This window comes from Leptopilina heterotoma, unplaced genomic scaffold (genome assembly GCF_015476425.1).
Source record: "Leptopilina heterotoma isolate Lh14 unplaced genomic scaffold, ASM1547642v1 Lhet_133, whole genome shotgun sequence".
Taxonomy (NCBI): Eukaryota; Metazoa; Arthropoda; class Insecta; order Hymenoptera; family Figitidae; genus Leptopilina; species Leptopilina heterotoma.
Window position 1 is genome coordinate 92,895 of NW_025110852.1, and position 16,138 is coordinate 109,032.

General features: G+C 27.3%; 1 protein-coding gene across 1 annotated transcript in view; it reads left to right on the plus strand.

The window, feature by feature from the left end:
• LOC122513079 (protein Shroom) overlaps positions 1-16,138 on the plus strand; it is a 259,002-nt gene that overhangs the window by 10,676 nt on the left and 232,188 nt on the right. The window contains exons 3-6 of the mRNA XM_043629313.1: positions 1,906-2,148; positions 2,239-2,393; positions 2,469-3,242; positions 4,944-6,182. Coding sequence (XP_043485248.1) covers positions 1,906-2,148; positions 2,239-2,393; positions 2,469-3,242; positions 4,944-6,182 — 2,411 coding nt within the window. The remainder of the gene's footprint in view (positions 1-1,905; positions 2,149-2,238; positions 2,394-2,468; positions 3,243-4,943; positions 6,183-16,138) is intronic.

A 16,138-nucleotide genomic window follows, 5' to 3' on the forward strand; every position in this document is an offset into this window, starting at 1 on the left:
AGCGCTAGGGGGGGGGTACATGCCTTTTTTTGCAAAAAATGGCCAAAATTTAATGTTTTTCGTCGAAAACTCTATGAAGATCAATCCCAATCACGTTCGCTATATTTTTCCTGTAATCTACGCGTGAAAATACATACGTGTACGAAATTTTAGCTCTCTAGGTGTAAAACTGTGAGTGCTAGAGGGGGGGTACATGGTCATTTTTGTAACCGTTCCAATAGGGTTCCTACCGGGGTACGGAACCCTAAAAATCAATTAAACTTTATCAAGAACATTAATTCTACAAAATTGTTAGTTAAAAGTATTTAAAAATTTCAAATTATCAAAGATTTGAATTTGAAACCTTTTGAAAATTCAATTATTTCTAAAAATTCACGCTATAATGCTTTTAATATTCAATTATTATCTGAAATTTTAACTGAAATTCATTTTTAAATAAAGTTTCATTAGAAAATTCTACGAGAATTCAATTATTTAAATACAAAAATAGTTAATTTTTTGAATAATTGAATGTTTCTAAAAATTGAACTCTCATAAAGAATTTTATTAACGAAATTTTTAAATAATTGAGTTCTTTCGACGAATTTTAATGAAATTTTTAAGAATAATTGCATTTTTCGAGAAATTCAATTAAAATTGTATAAAAAATAATTTTAATTCTGAGACAAGTTTTATTATTTATGAGAATAATTGAATTAATACGAAGAAATTTCTAAAAAATCTGTAAGCAATTGAATTCTTATGACATTTTGATTATTTATAAAAATATTTAAATGTTTGCGTAGAATTTTATTAAAATTTCTTTTAAATAATTGAATTCTTTTTGTAAACTTTATTAAAATTTTAGATATTAAAAATCATTAAATTGAGTAAAATTTCTATAAATCCATTATTTTTAATAATTAATTAAATATATATTAATTTAACTAATTTCAAAAGAGTTTGAATTATCAAAATTTTTCAAAAATCTTTAAAATTTCTAATTAAATTCATTGAAAATTTAAATTTTATAAAATTTTTAATTAGAACCTTTTGCAGTTGATATATTTATGAAAATTGTAAATATAGAAGTCTTTTAAAATTCAGTTAATTTTGAAATATTCAAGTAACATGTAAAATTATTCATTTAATAATTTTAGTTCTTCAAGAATTAAGTTATTTGGAAATAAATTATTATAAAAAATAGAAAAGATTGTATGTTTTGTATTAGATTTCTAAAAATTTAATTGTTTCCAGTACTTTTATTAAAAATCCCTGACTTTAGCCTGATTTCCCTAACCAATTCTACTTTCCCTGATTTTTCCCTGACCTGTGGAAACCCTGTTTTTGGTATTTCAAAATATTATTTATTTGTTCACTGTCGATGTAAAAGTGAATTTGCTTTCATAAAAAATAAATTGTTGAGTAAGTTTTTGTTAAATATTCTAATTAAGGTCAATTTTTGAATAATAAAATGACAAGTAATCGCAACGCAAATATTACGATTTTTTTGTTAATTATATGGGACGCAACAGAAGTCTTCTGGATTTAGATCCTTGATTATTCATGATTTATGAACTACATATCGAGAATAACTTTCTTCATTTTGTTCGTTCCTCGAGAGGATTATTATGTCATACTGCTTTGTCATTGTTTCGATGAGAAAGTAATTCACAATCCGAACAAGTAATCAAGAAATCGTAATTAATCTCCAGTCCCACGCTGTCTACCGTTTTGTCACAATTCACGTATTAATTTTCAGTCTTCAAATTTCAAGAAAGTATTCTGTTTTTGACAGAGTGGAAAAGAAGTTTAGATTTATATTCGGTACTTTTTACCAATTAAAGAAAAAAAAAGAAAAAAATGAATTATAAAAGTTGTATGAAATATTTGAGATTGAAATACTACAATATTTCTAAATTACAGCTGAAGACTGTGATGGAGCGTTGCGAGAAGATACCGGCCGAAACTTTTGAGTCTAGAAATCGAAGTAACTCGGAGGATGAGCCAAGATTGTGGCCTCGTGTTGATCGTGAAGGTAAACCCTTGGGCGATTCTGAATACGTCGTACCGTCGCCGCCCGAAAGAGAGCAAGCAACATCGCAGACTCTCAGTCACGCTGATTTAGAAGCCTACGTCAGAAGCTATCAAGATCCGCAAACGCCTCAGGTACACTTCACACTTGAAGTCCTTTTTTAGTCCTTTTTTTAGCCTCTGCTCACAATTTGCAAATATTGATTGAGATTTATCATTTTTCAGGTGGATATTTACCGTGAAACAACCTTGACGCAAGCGGGTTTAGAGGAATACACGCGAGTACAACACTCTCAACAAGCAAGTTACGCACAATCCGAAGGTTACCACAGTTACGTTTCGAGTGTTGATTCCACAACTAATACGCCATTTCTCGATCGGTATGTAAAATTGTCTCACTGTTTGAATGGATAATTTGATGAATTTACCGAAAAATGTTAAATGTATTTTCCCAGATTGCGAAGAGATAGCGAGGCGGTGGCTCAGCGTCCGACTCCCAATTGGGAAGAGGGCTCGAGGGAAGGAAGAGACAGTGTAGTGACAACATCGAGTGGCAGTGCTTCAAGCAGCGAGACCCTCAAGTGGCACGGATCCATGTCGGACGTTAGCGTTTCGAGTGGAATGCCACCGCGACAAGTCAACTCCGACAGGTGGCATCATGGCTCAATGTCGGACGTCAGCAGCGTCAATGGTGGCTTACCCAGTCAACAACCGAATCACCATGACAAATGGCAGGGGTCAATGAGCGACGTCAGCACTGTTGACCTGACACCAACGAAAATGAGGCACAGCGAAAAGTGGATGAACGATCGCAATAAACAAACGGGAAGAACCAGCCTGCCCTCCGTCATTGGTCATTGCCTATCAAGTCTCGACGTTTGCCAACAAACAAATTCAAATCACGATAGCAAGTGGCTGGAATCAAGTATCGATGGCGACAGATCGAAAAGTTTACAATGGGACCAAATGGAAAAGTTTCAAAGTTATCAAGCCCGACAGCAGACGTCGTCGCAAAATCAGGATTGGAATCCTCTTCACGGCTCCATGTCGGACGTGAGTCTCGTCAATGGAGTTCAGGGCAGTAAGCAACTGATCGCCCACAGTGCTCGTGTTCAAACTCCACAGAGACATCATTCCGAGAGCGTCCTCTATCTCGATCGCGAACGAAGTCAAAGGAAACTTTACCCTGTCAACACCACTCAACCCACCGATCTGTCTCCCACTTCAAGGTCATTTTTCTTTTCATTTTTCATATTTATAAGAGAATTCGAACAAATTAGGGACTTTTATTAAAAATACTAGCAAAAATATGAAGATTCTCAATTTTCGCGTCTTTTTGTGTGCCTCATGAACTACCTATAATTTTTCCACGAATTCTAATACAAAACCATCAATTTTTCTATTTCTGACAATAATCTCTTCTTAAAAGACTTCATTCTTGAAGAACAATAATAAAATTATTATACTTATTAATAATTTTACTTAAAATATTTCAAAATTAATTCAACTTTGAAAGAGTTGCTTTTATAATTTTCAAAAATATAATGATGAACTTATAAAGGTTTTAATTTGAAATTTTTTAAAATTTCAATTTCGAATGAATTTAATTAAAAATTTTTAAGCATTTAGATTTTTGAAAAATTTTCATAATTTCAATTCTTTTGAAATTAGTTCAATGTTTTAATATATTTAATTAATTATTAAATTGTTTACAGGGATTTAATTATTTTCATAAATGATAAAATTCATTTTAAGAACACAATTATTATCATAAATAATAAAACTCATCTCAGAATTTTAATTATTTTTAGTATAATATTTTTATTGAATTCCTCAAAAAAAGTAATTATTCTTAAAAAGTTTATGATAAAATTCTTTATAATAATTCAATTTTAAGAAACATTCAATTATTCAATAAATTATTTATTTTGTATTTAATTTATTGAATTCTTATCGAATTTTCTAATAAAAATTGATTTAAAAATGAATTTTAAATAAAATTTTAAGTAATACATAATTGAATATTAAATTTGTTATTGATAAAATTCTTTATGAAAATTCAATTTTAAAAAACATTCAATTGTTCAATATATTATTTATTTTTGTATTTAAATATTTAAATTCTTGTAGAATTTTCTAATAAAAATTCAATTAAAAGCGAATTTTATTTAAAATCTTCGATAATAATTGAATATTAAAAGCATTATAGCCTAAATTTTTAGAAATAATTGAATTTTAAAAAGGTTTTAAATTAAAATCTTTAAAAATATTAATTTTTCATACTTTTAATTAACAATTCTGTAGAATTCATTTTATGTGAAAAAGTTTAATTGAATTTTTTAAAATGATTTGAGGTTTTTATTTTCTAATATATACCTATTTAATTAAAGAATTTCCGAATAATCGAAAATTTGTAAAGTTGAATTGTATTATAAGCAAGTGAATTTGAAAATTCTCATAGAATTTTTTCAAAAATTATGAAAAATAATTGAAGAATTTTAGTTAAAAATTTGAGAAAAAAATGATTGAATTGAAATGATGAAAATAATTTCGAAGAAGTTATAGTAATAATGATTTTATCACTCGGTCATCTTTAATTATTATTATAAAACATGAAGAAATCGAGTATACGTTTTAAAATAATATTCTTTCAAGTTATTGAATGTGAAATTTTTGTAAATTTTAAATCCTAAGGAAAAATAATAATGATTAAATATTTATTTAGAGAAGAAGAAGTTATTGTTTTTGAATAATTTTCCAATTCAAGAAATTTGTAAATAAATGTAATAGAACATTTTTTTGAGTATTTAATAATTTTTAGAATGAATCGCAGAATATTCTTTAAGGTCAGGGAAAAGTGAAGAAAAAAGAAAAATGAATTTTTTGTGGCAACCGTGTAAATTGAATTCTAAATGAAAATTTTCTTTCAGAAATGCGCAGTTGTCAGTGGCTGAACGAATTAGCGAATTGGAGAAGCAACAACAGATGCGATACACCTACCTAGATCCGGAGAAACGCCACCGAGTTAGTGATCCAACACTAAAGGCGATTCAGAAAAAGGCACTCTTGTCCTTCTACGAGAGGCATCACCAAACTTCCTCGTCCACATCCTCTTGGCGATCGGAACCACAATTAACTCAAGGCTCCCAAGCGCCGCCACCTCAACCACCGCCGAGACCAAGACCACCTTCCTCTAGACGCGCGAGTTCCGCCTCCGACTACGCCACCGGCAATTGGCGGGAGAAAATCACCAAATCCCTAAATTCCGAACTCCCGAGTCCGAAGCATCAACACAGCAACAGTTGCGGCAGTCTCTCGACCGATCTCCTAGGCCCCGTGATCGTCGGTCCTGCAATTTCGATCGACGACTGGGTGCCCGAACGGCCGCCCAAGAAACCCCACTTAAGAAACTACAACGATCGTCTACCGAGTCCGGATCTACCGCCTCCTTCCCCGCCAACAATCACCGAAAACGAAGTCATCTGCGACGATCCACTTCCACCACCACCGTCCGAGTTGAGCGACGATTCCGATTCAAATCGCAGTGAACAAAAAACATCCTCACCAAGAAAGTTGAAATCCAAATCCGACAGAAACAAACAAGACATCACCTTAATCGAAAACGGAATCAGAAGCACCCACCGATCAAGTCTCCGATACTCCCAAAAAATCGTCTCTATGAAACAAACCCGAAAACTCGAGTCGAGACCACCTGCGCAGCTTCCCGATTTAATAACCCAACGGTACGAGAAATCGGTACAAGGAGTACGTCCAAATTATCTACCGATTGATACCAGTAAAAGTAAGAATCACGAGAATGGTTCGCATAATTTCTCGATTGGCAGTCCTGTGAAAACTGGATATGAGGCGAATTCGAAGCACTTCTTGGAGGGAAGTAGTCCTCAAAAGTATCACGAACCACCAAAGTACGTGCCTAATCATCATTCACGTCATGGTGAAACGACGCAAAGGAATTATTATGCCTTGCCACCAAAGTACGTGGATCCTTCGAAACCAAAAGCGACGCAGTGCCCCTCGGAGAGATACAACGGCAACAATTTGGGATCGTCGAATTCACCGCCACCACCATTGGCACCAAGGCAAAATACTCCGGGAAGGAAATCGTTGCCGCCGCCACCGAGACCTGCGCCTCCACACGCTGTTCATGGGTGAGTACATCAATTATTTCCTTTTTAAAACAAGCCCACTCATTGAATTCTCTTGGAATTTTTCCTTTAGCCGAAATTTCATTTTTTCAATTTTCAATACAAATATAAATTCAACCCATTTTTTATTTGATAAATAAAAAATATCGGACAAATAAAATGTAATGGAATTTTTTATTTAATAGAATATTTTAATTTTTAATTTAATTTTTTTTTTTTTTTTTTAATTTTTTTTAGAATATTTTTAACAGAGTTCTCCTTTTAAGAAAATTTTAAATAAATTAAATTTTTGAATAAGTAAAATTCACGAAATTTAATTCAATAAAAAAGTTTAATATGAATTGAAAGACATTTCCTTTATAGGAATTTTCATTCAGCAAAATTCAGAAAAATTAAATTTTGAGAAACCCTAATTTTTTTAATCAAAATTTCTACTTAAAACACAGTTTATTTATTGAAAAACTCTTATTCATTAGAATTTTCATTCAGCAGAATTCTCACTAAACAGAATTTTAAGTCAATCAAAGTTTTGTTTACCTAAAAATGTATGTCAATAACTTTTTATTTTTTTTTGGGTTTATTAAAAAGATTTTACGTAGCAGAAAATTTAACGAACAATTAAATTTCAACAAATTAAGGATTTGATTGAATAAAATTTCTACTGTATAACAATTCTGCTTAATAAAATTTGATTATTTTTTTTTATTTTTTTATAATTATACCAAATAGAATTTCTGCTCAATAAAGAAATAGTTGATTAAAATTAATTAGATTAATTAATTAAAATTCTAGTAAGCAGAAATTTAGCTAAAAAGAATTTCTGATGCATAATTATTTTGTTGAATAGAAATTTTGCTAAATATGATTACTTAATAGAAATTCTGCTAAATACATATTTAGTAAACTGTTAATTAATAATAATTAATAAGAAATAAAAAACAATAATAAAACTGATAAAAATAAAATCTGATAGAAAAAATTAAAATAAGTAAAGAAGCTACTAATTAAATGTAGAAATTCTGTTAAATAAAGACTTTACTAAATAAATGTTTTGCTAAAGTTAGTAAAAGGTGAATAAAATTTCTGCTAAATAGAAATTCATGTTATTTTGATAAAATTTTGTTAAGTAAAGAATCTAACAAATATAGAAATTCTGCTTAATAAAGATTCTGCTAAATTTAAATCTTAAAAATATTGAAGATAAAATAATAATTCTACTAAATAAAGACGTTGCGAAATAAAAATTCTGCTAATATTGAAGGATAAATAATAATTCTACTAAAATATTCTACTAAATAAAGAAGGAGGATAATTGAAAATTTTGCTGATAAATTGCAATGAATAATAAATAAAAATTATAAAAGCAGGTTAATGAAAATTCTGCTTAATGAAATTTTGTCAAATATAAATACCGTTTAATAGAAATTGAGCTTAATAATCAGGCAGATGAATAAAAAATTATAATGAATAAAAAGATTCCCCCTAAAAAAATAGAATTTTCCATAATCCATTGTTTTTCGATTGATTTCGAAATTCGACATAAAAAGATAAGTGTTTACGATGAAAATATGATATGAAATAAATCATTATAAGAGAAGTCATGGTTCAAAAATCAGAATTGATTTTTATGAATCGATTGCTGATAATAATTGAATATATGGGCTACCGGAATGAAGGTTGCAATTCAAATTCAATCTCTTTTCTCTTTTACCAAGTGAAACTTTTTCTTTCCTTCTTTTTTTTTATCAAAAGCAATTTTTCAATCAGATAAAAATCAAAATGTTCAATATTCAAGTTTCATGCCGCGAATAAATTATGGTGTATTTCTTTTTTTTAATGGGTCAATTTACAATTACAAAATTTTTTTTTATTAACGTTTTGTGCACTTTTCAATTGTAATCAATTTGAATATTGCGATCGTTAAATTATTCGATGATTTTTAGGATAAATTTTATCAATCGGAAATTAATCGAATGTTGAAAAAAAATTAGTTTGCATCTAATTTCGTTGATAATTATTGAAATTGTAAATTAACTGATAATTAATTTTTATGCTATTAGGGAGCTGAAGACTTTGAATACTTTTATTTAAAGTTATTAATGTAGTTTTATAGTTGAAGTCAATTTTGAACAATTTGATTTTTAAATTGAGCAACTAAATTATAATACCTATTTGATTAATTTTGTAACTTGGACAATTAACTTTCATTTTTAAAATCAATGAAGCGAATTAATTATTATATGAATAAATTATTGACTCTACACTGTAAAAACTGGTATCTCGCTCGTGTCTTAAAAAACGTCTCAAAATGAGAGACTCGTTTTTGCAGTGTATATTCATTACTAAACAATTTGTTAAGTTATTTAAAAAATAATTTAATGAATTATTTATTAGATAATTTTAATTAATGGATCGTTTAATTATTTTATAAATAAATTCTTATTTTTACTAAAATTAATAGTTTAACTCTAAAATAAATCTTGAAGTCAATTATTGCTCCCTCAAAAAATATCAAAAATTTGAAAAGAAAGTTGAAAAATAGAAAAACGGAAAACAAAATGTTATAAAGAATATGAAATTATTATAAAGAATTAAATAAATAAATTTATTTCATTGTATATTCTTTTAAAGAGTCTTTACAAATTCCATAACAAAACTTTTTTGCTTAATAGCTATACATGAACATCAAAAATTAAAAGTTATATACAAATATAGTTTAAAAGAAGAAAAAAGCTGTCAATAATAATCAACGTCAATAATTTTTCTCTAAAGAAATTTATTTATATCGACAGTGTTACATAATCGAAAAAAATGCAAGTCACTATATAGACACAATGTAAAAATGATCCAATAATATTTGAATAAAAGAAATCTCGCGCATTGACAAAAAATTATGAAACTATCGTCACATGAACATTGAAAGTTAACCCCAGTGAAGAATTTCCAAATAGAGATCACATTTTATAGAATAAAAAAAGGAGAATATAAAATTTCCAAATAGCTATTTTACAATTTAACAAAAGAGATGGTCAGTCTATAATAATATGAAGATAGGATTCGAGAGAAATATATTACGTCGATCTATCAAACTCCAAGGCTAGTTAATAGAAGTAAAAAGAGAAGAAAAACGAGAGAGAAGAGGGTGTACTTACGAGCGATCACTAATTTAATTGATCGATCGAAGAGATAAAGACTACACAAATATATACACCTACTCAGAATACAGTTTCAGTAATAAAAATAATTGTTCGAGAATTACTCCATCTTTATATATATACATAGCCATGGCCATTTACTATTCAATTATATCGCAATTATAGAACCTCAATTGCCCTGAGCTTGAAAATTCGCGATGTATTTAAATAAAAATGAAAAAATAAATATAAAAACATGTAAGCATAAACCAATAATCTATACTTAAAACACCAGAGATCGATCCTCTGGTTTTACTTATCAAACGCTTTAATACGAGACTATTTAAATTTGACTAAAATAAATTGCTCTCTGATACTTTATGATTTTCTCTTGAATTTGTTCGTTTATGGATTAAACTCTGATTATGCCTCTAGATTACTCCATTAAATTTATCGTCCTCCTTTTTAGACGATTATCAATTTATTTCCTCTCCACCTCTCTCGCTTATTCAAAATTGCATTTATTTTCAAAACCAATTTCGAAAGACGCTCATTTCTTTTTCTCATTTTTCTTTCGGATAAAATCGAGTTTATTTCAATTTTTTCTGGTTTCTTGCAATATTGCATTTTTATTGAATTTTTAAAGGAAGAAAAAATTTATAATTATTTTTTACTATTTTAGTTTTCTGAATTTTTTCCTTTTTACCAAGTTTTAGTTTTCTCTAAATTTGAATTAGTAAAAATGTTTACTAATTTAAACTAGAGAGTGACTTTTTGCTTTTTAATTAGAAAACTTTACTAATAAATAGTCAGTTCTACTAACTTATTAGTAAAATTGAGGGCCTTCATACAATAGCTTGGTTGTAGGGGATAGTACCAGTCAGGTAGCAGTGAACGGCCCAGAGGCTCTCACTGCTGTCTGGCTGGTATTATCCCCTACAACCAAGCGTAGCGGTTGTTATTGTATGCAGGCCCTCAATTGTATTAAGAAATAGTTATTACGTATTAGTAAAATTTACTAATTCAAAAACAAAAAGTCAGTCATTAATTCAAATTTAGAGAGTAGGAAATTACTAATTCTCTAATTATTAATTATTAATTATAAATATTGAAATATCAATTAATTGAAATAGTAAAGTTTCACTACTTTTAACTATTTCACATTCACTACACTGTAAAAAATTTAGGGAGTTGACGGTCACTGGATTTGGGAGTGAAATTTTTCGAGTTAAAAATCAACTCCATAAGGGAGTTAATTTAATAAGTTCTTATTTTTACTGTGTAAATTTTTCAACTCCTTTCATCCAACTCCCTTCGGCTTAACTCCTAAATGGGTGCGACTTTTATAGAATCCCTTGGGGCGTTAACATTTAACACCCTTTTTCACAGTGTATTTAAATATCAAAATTAGTAGTTTTCCACTTAAAATTAGTAAATTCCGTATACTATTTAATTTTTAAACGAATGAACACTCTTTCTCTCTAAATTTGAATTATTAAAAACATTTACTAATTTTAATTAATGACTGAATTTTTGCTTTTGAATTAGTATATTCTACTAATTTAAATAGTAATTTCCACTAATTTATTAGTGAAATTTACTAATTCAAAAACAAAAAGTCAGTTACTATTTCAAATTAATAAACATGTTTATTTGACAAAAAAAAATATTTTGTTCATTTGAATTGACTTTATATTAGGAAAATGAAAATAATTATTAATAGGTAGGGGAGACTGGGCCGAAAGGTTAAACTGTCAAAACAGTTAAAATTCATTAACTTTCGAACGGAAATAGTTACACGGAGAAAATTTCTTTCGTAATGATTACAATAGTCTATATTACAGCTCGTATATGTGACCACTTTTTGTAATGATTACGAAAACTATGTAATTTATTAAGAATTTAGTAGGAGCGATTACTATAGTTACTTTAATGAATCCAAACACTGTATTAATCGTGTTGAAATTTATTTTTTGGAATCATTAATAGTTTAGATGTACAGGTTCAGAAAGGGTACTGTAGGCATTCACGCAGAGACTTGTTATAATTACAATAGTCTACGTTAAAAGAAAATCTTGGATACTGTTTACATTTGTAGCGGTCTAAGGAAATCAGTGATACAGACTGTATAGTAGCCTTTACAACAGGACTATTGTAAAATAAGGTGACCGCGGCTGCCTTGCCTTCTTATTTTACTATAGTTCTTCGTAACCCTACTAAAAAAATAATGACAAAACATCAGAAAAATAATCAGAATTTCTGGTGTTTTTGAGCAGTTTTTCTTACAATTGCAGCTCAAAAACATGAAAAAGAAATAGAACCCTTCAAAATACTGCCAAGAATCATGAAAACTTTTATGACTGCCACCGAATTTTTTTATAGCACAGCAAAAAATCTTTTTTGGGGATGTATTCTTGTTCCTTTATGTAAAAGGGTCGTCACGCCTTTTAAAACTTAGGTATACCATCGAGAAACCATTATACATTTTTTAATGTTTAAAATCATTTTTGTTTATTTCAACATTATATTTAATGTTTATAAACTCAGATTATTTTGAAGACTGTTTTACGTATACCTTATACTCTCTTGGATTAAAATTCAAAAATGATATCAGTTTTTACATATCAGTTATAGTTCACGAGATAGCTTATAATTTCTTCAAAATGAAGTTTCTTAGAATAAATTTTAGATATTTGGAAACATGAATTATCACAGATTCTAAATTTTTAAATTAAAAACTTCCATTAGTTAAATAAATAATGAGGGACCGGATCGAAGAACTCCATAAGCGCTCGAAAAGGCAAATAGAGTTGGCCCCTGTGAAAATTTTGAAGTGAATTTTTAAAGTTCAAAAAAATAATTTTTAAAAAATATGAGGTTATAGATAAATGAAAAACTGACTTTTTTTCTCTATGAAATTTTTTTATATCGTGCATATTTTTAATAAAAAAAATTAAAAAGCGAAATTTTTTTTTCACAAAAATCAATTACATTTTAATAATTACACTGTTATATCTCGGGCAAATATTATTGAAATTTAATATAATTTGGTATACTTACTCAGTATATACTAAGGATGACTGTAGTTGAGGCGAAAAGCCGAAAAAAAAATATTGTTTAATAATATTTAATAACAAAGTGATAAGTTTGGAAATACGCACTTTCTCACATTCCTATGCTACAATTTTTCGTTCTCTTTGAAACTAAGAAAACTTCCAGCGAGAAAGTTTTTCGTCTAAAACTGAGGAAGTTTTTGCACAAAGTTTCAATAAGATTGCTCAATAATTAATGAAAATACAACAGTTTTAAGAAACCGGCCGCGCGCTCAACAATTACATACGGGCCGTTTTCAGCCTCACGGCAGGAGATTAGATTCGCAGAATGATTGTTTTGACATAAACATAATTATTTTAATTTAAACAAAATATTTCTCTTATAATTTATATATTATTTTATTTTATATTAAACTAATAAAGGTCAAAGTCATAGCGGAAGTAAAAAATGTTAATTTTTGGCAGTTTACTCTAGTTTGTAGTGTTTGTAAATATTGCGTTTTGTCTGTTTTCCAAACGTAAAAGGTAAACAAAGCGCCTCCTTTTGTAGAAAAAGTTTAATTCTACAAAAACGGTTACATTTTGTTGGACATATTCAACTGTTACTTCTGTCTTTAATTTTATTTGAATTTATGTTGTTTTTGAAATATTTTTTATCAAAGTTTATTTGATGTGGGTGAAAAAGTTGTAAGGAAAAAATGGATAAACAAAAAGGGCGAAAAAGATCTCGAAATCCTGATGAATGGAAAGCAAATAAGAAAAAAGTATCTAAGAACAAGGTAATTTAAATATATTTTCTAAAATTTGGATCATAGCATAATAAAAAAATTTTAAATAAATTCCTGAAATGTTTAATTCAACTAATAACCTGTACAACTAATTAACTGTAACTAATTATTTTAAAGTTCTCCCTGAAATCTTCTCATTATGAGATTTTATTAGAATTTTAATCAAATTTGATTGTAATAATATAATAGTTTTTATGATTGTGTAAATAAATATTAAATAAAAGTCAATTGATATAAAATAAATTAATGAAATAAATAGATACGTTAATAACAAATGGATTACTTATCAATTCAATAATAAATAAGTAATAAAAAAAAAATAAAAACTAGATTGAAAGAAAGTCGATTCATAAATCAATTCGATTGTAATCAAATGATAAATAATAAATAATTAAGATTTAAATAAATTGGTAAATTAATAAAAATTAAAATTACAGTCAAATTTTAACTGAAAGTAAAAAAAAATAATCTTAAAAAATAATTCAATTTTAACTTACTGAATTAATTAAATGTAAATATATTTATTTAACACATTTTTATTTACTTATTGAGATTAGAAAATAATCCTAATAGAAATAAAAAAATATAAATTTGAATCTAATTTGAATCTAATAATATAACATATTTTATAAATATATAAATAAATGTTAGATAAAAGCTATTTTGTTCAAAATTAATTTGTATTTTATAAATTTAAAATGTAATATTTTATTATTTGACATAAAAATATCTTTCTCTAGGGAGAAGAATATGTTTCTGATTCAGGGAAAAAAGTTGATAAAAAAGTATTCACTCCGTTGGAATCTAGAGAAAGATATTTTTATGTCAAATAATAAAATATTACATTTTAAATTTATAAAATACAAATTAATTTTGAACAAAATAGCTTTTATCTAACATTTATTTATATATTTATAAAATATGTTATATTATTAGATTCAAATTAGATTCAAATTTATATTTTTTTATTTCTATTAGGATTATTTTCTAATCTCAATAAGTAAATAAAAATGTGTTAAATAAATATATTTACATTTAATTAATTCAGTAAGTTAACCTTTAAAGTGCTAAGTGTTAAAAAATCACGCTCAGTGCTAATCCCGGTCTGGCAGACCGCTATTCCCTTTTGACAGTTTTTTAGTCATTTATAATTTTTAAAAGACAACTATTATAAATATTTTTTACTTTTTAACAAAAAAAGTCATTTCTGTATTATGCATTTATTTATTTTATAAATGCAGTCTATGAGAACTGTCAGTAGAACTAGCTGCGCGTCAAGTTGCGCAGACGTCACTCATGGGAATATACTGGAATATACTTTCACTTAAAGCTAACCCCGGTCTCACAGACCGCTATATTTCAAATATTTATTTATATTACAAAATTTAACGAATAAAAATGTTTGAAAAAGTTGTCTCCTAACAGATTTTCATAAAATATGAAGCTACTAAAAAGTTCAAGTTCTTATTATACTTTGAAAAAAAGTTACAAGCAAAGAAAATTTTAATAGCGGTCTGTCAGACCGGCATAGCACTTTAAAGGTTAAAATTGAATTATTTTTTAAGATTATTTTTTTTTACTTTCAGTTAAAATTTGACTGTAATTTTAATTTTTATTAATTTACCAATTTATTTAAATCTTAATTATTTATTATTTATCATTTGATTACAATCGAATTGATTTATGAATCGACTTTCTTTCAATCTAGTTTTTATTTTTTTTTTATTACTTATTTATTATTGAATTGATAAGTAATCCATTTGTTATTAACGTATCTATTTATTTCATTAATTTATTTTATATCAATTGACTTTTATTTAATATTTATTTACACAATCATAAAAACTATTATATTATTACAATCAAATTTGATTAAAATTCTAATAAAATCTCATAATGAGAAGATTTCAGGGAGAACTTTAAAATAATTAGTTACAGTTAATTAGTTGTACAGGTTATTAGTTGAATTAAACATTTCAGGAATTTATTTAAAATTTTTTTATTATGCTATGATCCAAATTTTAGAAAATATATTTAAATTACCTTGTTCTTAGATACTTTTTTCTTATTTGCTTTCCATTCATCAGGATTTCGAGATCTTTTTCGCCCTTTTTGTTTATCCATTTTTTCCTTACAACTTTTTCACCCACATCAAATAAACTTTGATAAAAAATATTTCAAAAACAACATAAATTCAAATAAAATTAAAGACAGAAGTAACAGTTGAATATGTCCAACAAAATGTAACCGTTTTTGTAGAATTAAACTTTTTCTACAAAAGGAGGCGCTTTGTTTACCTTTTACGTTTGGAAAACAGACAAAACGCAATATTTACAAACACTACAAACTAGAGTAAACTGCCAAAAATTAACATTTTTTACTTCCGCTATGACTTTGACCTTTATTAGTTTAATATAAAATAAAATAATATATAAATTATAAGAGAAATATTTTGTTTAAATTAAAATAATTATGTTTATGTCAAAACAATCATTCTGCGAATCTAATCTCCTGCCGTGAGGCTGAAAACGGCCCGTATGTAATTGTTGAGCGCGCGGCCGGTTTCTTAAAACTGTTGTATTTTCATTAATTATTGAGCAATCTTATTGAAACTTTGTGCAAAAACTTCCTCAGTTTTAGACGAAAAACTTTCTCGCTGGAAGTTTTCTTAGTTTCAAAGAGAACGAAAAATTGTAGCATAGGAATGTGAGAAAGTGCGTATTTCCAAACTTATCACTTTGTTATTAAATATTATTAAACAATATTTTTTTTTCGGCTTTTCGCCTCAACTACAGTCATCCTTAGTATATACTGAGTAAGTATACCAAATTATATTAAATTTCAATAATATTTGCCCGAGATATAACAGTGTAATTATTAAAATGTAATTGATTTTTGTGAAAAAAAAATTTCGCTTTTTAATTTTTTTTATTAAAAATATGCACGATATAAAAAAATTTCATAGAGAAAAAAAGTCAGTTTTT